The 5085-nt window shown below is 36.9% G+C and overlaps 2 protein-coding genes across 2 annotated transcripts in view; one reads left to right on the top strand and one right to left on the bottom strand.

Annotated features, from left to right (window-relative positions):
- Positions 1 to 1532, bottom strand: part of LOC107732750 (protein transport protein Sec31A-like) — a 45219-nt gene extending 43687 nt beyond the window's left edge. Inside the window, exon 1 of the mRNA XM_016544169.1 lies at positions 1523 to 1532. The gene's annotated coding sequence lies outside the window, so the exon portion shown is untranslated. The remainder of the gene's footprint in view (positions 1 to 1522) is intronic.
- A 1983-nt stretch (positions 1533 to 3515) lies between these two features.
- The window catches only part of LOC107732749 (rho GTPase-activating protein 44-like), a 3935-nt gene continuing 2365 nt past the window's right edge, over positions 3516 to 5085 (top strand). The window contains exons 1-3 of the mRNA XM_016544168.1: positions 3516 to 3577; positions 3928 to 3967; positions 4051 to 4170. Of these exons, the coding sequence (XP_016399654.1) occupies positions 3516 to 3577; positions 3928 to 3967; positions 4051 to 4170 (222 nt within the window). The remainder of the gene's footprint in view (positions 3578 to 3927; positions 3968 to 4050; positions 4171 to 5085) is intronic.

Raw genomic sequence — 5085 nt, 5'->3', positions numbered from 1 at the left:
GTGTATTCAGGTTTAAGTCCCCACCAGAATAGAAAAACAGGTACACACATACACACTCTCTCACACACACGCACACACACACGCGCGCACACACACACACACACACACACACACACACACAGGTGAGCTTCAGCTTTAATCAGATTACACGCATAAGAAGTGACTTCACGTAATTCAGTGTCAAACACAGAGCTCAGTGTGGACTGATGGGAAAGCGCTGGTTAATGGTTGTTTGACGTGAAGTTCGTCTGAACAGCTGTGCAAAGACAAACTCATATCTGCAGAGGAATAACACCGCCTTGGAAAGTCTGATTTTGTAACGGCATACTCAGAAATGTTCAATAGACATGATTTGTAAAAAAAACTGGAAATATCAATGACTTTAAAAACTGGGATTAATGCTCAGCTGACTTTAAACATTTTTTATTCATTTGTCTTGAGCATCTTGAAAAGTGCATGACTTTTTGCACCTTTTTTTGCCTAATTTTCCAACAAGATATACACTTGAGAAGCAACATTGCATGCAAAATTAAGATTTATCATCATAGCTTGTTTTTAATATTTTGTTTACTTGTTTATACTTTTAATACACTCATATTAAAGACAATCTATGAAAACAAGTCTCAGACAGAGAGGAGAGCTGGTGCATGCTGGGATACACACCGATGTTGACTTACAGCTGACCATGTTATCATTTGAGATACAAACAAATAATAAAGATCATCATGAATGAAAGCATTTAGATGAGGTTACTCTCGTAGAGGCCATAACGTTTGACTGATGAACATAATCCACATTTATGATCTTTCAACCATAAAAAAACAGACATTTCTAGTTAATAAATAATTTTATCAGCGTTTATTGTTAAGTACATACACCTGAGCGCTGCTATGAGTGAATGAAAGAATTTCCATAACTTTTCTGGAAAATCATTAAAAAAGAGATTATATTCCCAAACAGACATTTCTAGTTAATTCTATATTTTAGAGCTGAGTATTGCTAGAAACATTTATGTTCAATCTAGGTACATTGATCTTGTTTTAAGTATTGTTAGATATTTTAATTGGAAAAAAAAAGACAAAAATACTAAATACTGTATTAAGAATATGTTTGCTGAATCTTACTGCGCTGGAAGATTTTTTTCACATTGTTTTTAACTACTTCAGACACGGAAAGATCTTCCAGTGCAGTGAGACGAAATACACTCATATTAAAACCAGTCTATGAACATAAGCCTTTATATCTCATGCAGTGCAAACTGATCTTGTTTGAAGTATATTTAGATAACTGGGAAATAAGACAAAGATGCTACTATATGTGTGTGTGTGTGTGTGTGTGTGTGAGAATGTGTGTCTGTCAGGGATTCAGATCTTATAGAGTTCCATAAGGCTGCATGGATTACTGATTCTGTGTGTGTGTGTGTGTGTGTGTGTGTGTCTGCAGTCTTTTGTGTGATTAATCTGGTGTGTGTTCTGTATTGTGTGTCTGAGGAACCCATCTTTCCGGTCGCTGAAGTGAACACAGTTGTTTGTTTTGTATCAAACAGGTTAAAGGATCCTCCTGACACACTTTAAATACAGCACACACACACACACACACACACACACACAGATGACTGTAGTGTGCTGATACTGCAGGATGTGTGTGTACTATACATTTTAAAGTTAAATTATTCTATCTAGTGCACTTTGAGAGTTCGAAATTAAGAGATACACTTAATTTAATTAAGAGTAAAAACACTTAAAAACAAGTCAAACCGCCTGGATGATTCGTCTTCGCACATTTTATTTAATCAGGTTTTAGATATTAAAGGACAGATTTCTATTAGATTTTAGGTACTGATTGTTGGAATTGATTTAAACATATATGTACAGTGCCATTCAAAAGTTTGGTATCAGTAAGAATTTTTATATTTTTAAAAATGTCTCTTATGCTCATCAAGGCTGCATTTATCTGCTCAAAAATTCAGAAATAAACTGTAAAAGTGTGAAATATTATTGCAATTTAAAACAATGTTTTACTCTCAAATATACTCTAAAATATAATGTATTTCTGTGATCAAAGCTGTATTTTCAGCATCATTACTCCAGTCTTCAGTGTCACATGATCTTCAGAAATCATTCTAATATGCTGATTTATTATTACTGTTGGAAACAGTTGTGCTACTTAATATTTTTTCAAAAGAACACCATTTATTTAAAATAGAAATCTTTTCCAACAATATAAGTCTTTACTATCATTTTTATCAGTATAACACATCCTTGCTGAATAAAAGTATTAATATCTTTAAAAAAAAAGAAAGAAATTTACTGAGCTCAAACTTTTAAACGGTAGTGTATGTTGTTACAAAATACTGATTGTGGCAGTTTAAACATAAAATATGTACATATAATAATTTTTGTTATTCTTGGTCTTACATCACTAGCTGCTCTCACTCAGGTCCTGTAGAACTTCATGATTCTCCTCTGATTGTCAATATGAGCTACTTACTGTATTTTAATATTTTTAATTGCTGTTCTTCACTTTATTTGTTCATTCGTTTTCAACATTGATGATAATCAGAAATGTTTCTCGAGCAGCAAATCAGCATATTAGAATGATTTCTGAAGATCATGTGACACTGAAGACTGGAGTAATGATGCTGAAAATACAGCTGTGATCACAGAAATAAATTACAGTTTAACAGATATTCACATAGAAAACAGCTATTTTACATTGTAAAAATATTTCATAATTTTTACTGTATTTTTGATCAAATAAATGCAGCTTTTGTGAGCAGAAGAGACTCTTTCAGAAGCATTAAAGATCTTATGTCTGGAGGTGTGTGTTGGTGTGAGTATCTGAGTGAAGATCAGTGTGTGTGTGTGTGTGTGCGTGAGTGTGTGTGAGTGTGTGTGCGTGTGTGTGTGTGTGCGAGTGTGAGCGTGTGTGTGTGTGTGCGAGTGTGAGCGTGTGTGTGTGTGTGCGAGTGTGAGCGTGTGTGTGTGTGTGCGAGTGTGAGCGTGTGTGTGTGTGTGCGAGTGTGAGCGTGTGTGTGTGTGTGCGAGTGTGAGCGTGTGTGTGTGTGTGCGAGTGTGAGCGTGTGTGTGTGTGTGCGAGTGTGAGCGTGTGTGTGTGTGTGCGAGTGTGAGCGTGTGTGTGTGTGTGCGAGTGTGAGCGTGTGTGTGTGTGTGCGAGTGTGAGCGTGTGTGTGTGTGTGCGAGTGTGAGCGTGTGTGTGTGTGTGCGAGTGTGAGCGTGTGTGTGTGTGTGCGAGTGTGAGCGTGTGTGTGTGTGTGCGAGTGTGAGCGTGTGTGTGTGTGTGCGAGTGTGAGCGTGTGTGTGTGTGTGCGAGTGTGAGCGTGTGTGTGTGTGTGCGAGTGTGAGCGTGTGTGTGTGTGTGCGAGTGTGTACGTGTGTCTGAGTGTGTGTGTGTCTGTGTGTGTGTGTGTTTGATTGTTGTCGTTCCTGTCGGTCTGGTCTCATTCCTGACCTGTCGGTCTCCTCCGTCCTCTCGACCGTCTGTCTGTTCTCATCATGGCTCTGTGGAAGAGAAAGCTGCAGATCTCCACCAGACGTAAGAGGAAAGCTCCTCCTGAGTAAGAAGCTGATTTTACTGATTGATTTCTGTGGCTCCATTCATCAGATGCTGATTCTCGTGAGGCCATGAGTGTTTTCTGTGTCAGACACACTGTGTTTTATATCTGTGTGTGTGTGTGTGTGGAACCAAAGAGCTTGTTATTAACCCACAATTTATAACTTGACCTGAGCTGAACTGAACTAGACTGATTTCAGCTGTAGTTATATTTATCGTGGTTGTGTATCTGATTCTCTGTGTGTAAATATTTTGGTTTGCCGGCTGCTGGAGGGGAACGTTCATCACACACGTATTGAGTCCCAGCATGATCAGTGTCTCACACGCTAACCATTGATCACTGTGTCTCTACAGGGCAGAGAAGACAGAAGTGCTGAGTGAAGATCTGCAGCAGGTAGAGTGAGTGAGTGAGTGTGTGTGTGTGTGTGTGTGTGTTCATAACTGAGTGTGTGAGTGTGTGTGTGTGTGTGTGTGCAGGTGGAGAAGCGTCTGGAGCTGGTTAAGCAGGTGTCTCACAGCACTCATAAGAAGTTGACGGCATGTCTGCAGGGTCAGCAGGGTGTGGACGTGGACAAGCGGTCCGTCCGCTCGCCTTCAGTAAGTCATGAAGCTCATTCAACAAATAACGCTGAATAACCAGCAGTGTAGTCGATTCATGAACAAATGATTCATTAATACGTTGTTCAGAACGATTCCTGTGCTCAGGAGTAACTTTTTTGAATCAATCAGATGAATCATTTACTGAATCAACTCACTGAATCAGTGAGAGCGAATACTGAACATCTGACTCTCTTACTGAACTGCACGTCTCAGAATGAAGCGAGGTTTGTCACTGAAATGTCATAAATGTAATTCATGACTTGACATGAATTAATTTAATACATTTACTGGTTTTGTGGAACTGACCTTCATTGTTTGCATTGAAAAAATATTTGCTATTCTCATTTTTTTTCTTTGTTTTGATTCTATTTATTAAAATGAAATATTTATTATTAAAATTAATATTTAATTTTAAGATTTAAAATTAGTTTCTTAGTTTAAAAAAACATTTTTATATCATGTTTTATAAATGCAACACAAGCAATTTTTTAACTGTGGTCTGTGCATGTTTTCTTGAGATTTATCCACATATATTTGAAAAGCAAGCAAAAACGTGTGTTTATGTGGTTTGCTTTTATGTGTATGAGTGTATGCATGTTTTATAATTTAACAAAGAAATTCAGTATGACCTGTCTGTGTGTGTCCAGACAATAAAAATATTGTTAAAAAATCAGCATCAGTTAAAGGCAGTACATATATATATATATATATTTATAATTATCGCAATCTGAACAACTGAGGATAAATAAATACTATCCAGCATAAAGCACAGTTTTCAGTAACAGTCTGAAAGAATATGTATATTCTTTAAATTTTAACAATTTTTGATTGAATTGATTGAATAGTATTTATCTATTTATTTATTTCATTGCAGTGTTCATGACTATTAAAATTAAAACAAACAAACAAAAA

The sequence above is a fragment of the Sinocyclocheilus rhinocerous genome, unplaced genomic scaffold, assembly GCF_001515625.1.
Source record: "Sinocyclocheilus rhinocerous isolate Xijiao unplaced genomic scaffold, SAMN03320098_v1.1 scaffold159, whole genome shotgun sequence".
In the NCBI taxonomy this organism is placed as follows: Eukaryota; Metazoa; Chordata; class Actinopteri; order Cypriniformes; family Cyprinidae; genus Sinocyclocheilus; species Sinocyclocheilus rhinocerous.
Note: the sequence above shows the minus strand (reverse complement) of the source record. Positions and strands in the feature narration are given on the sequence as shown.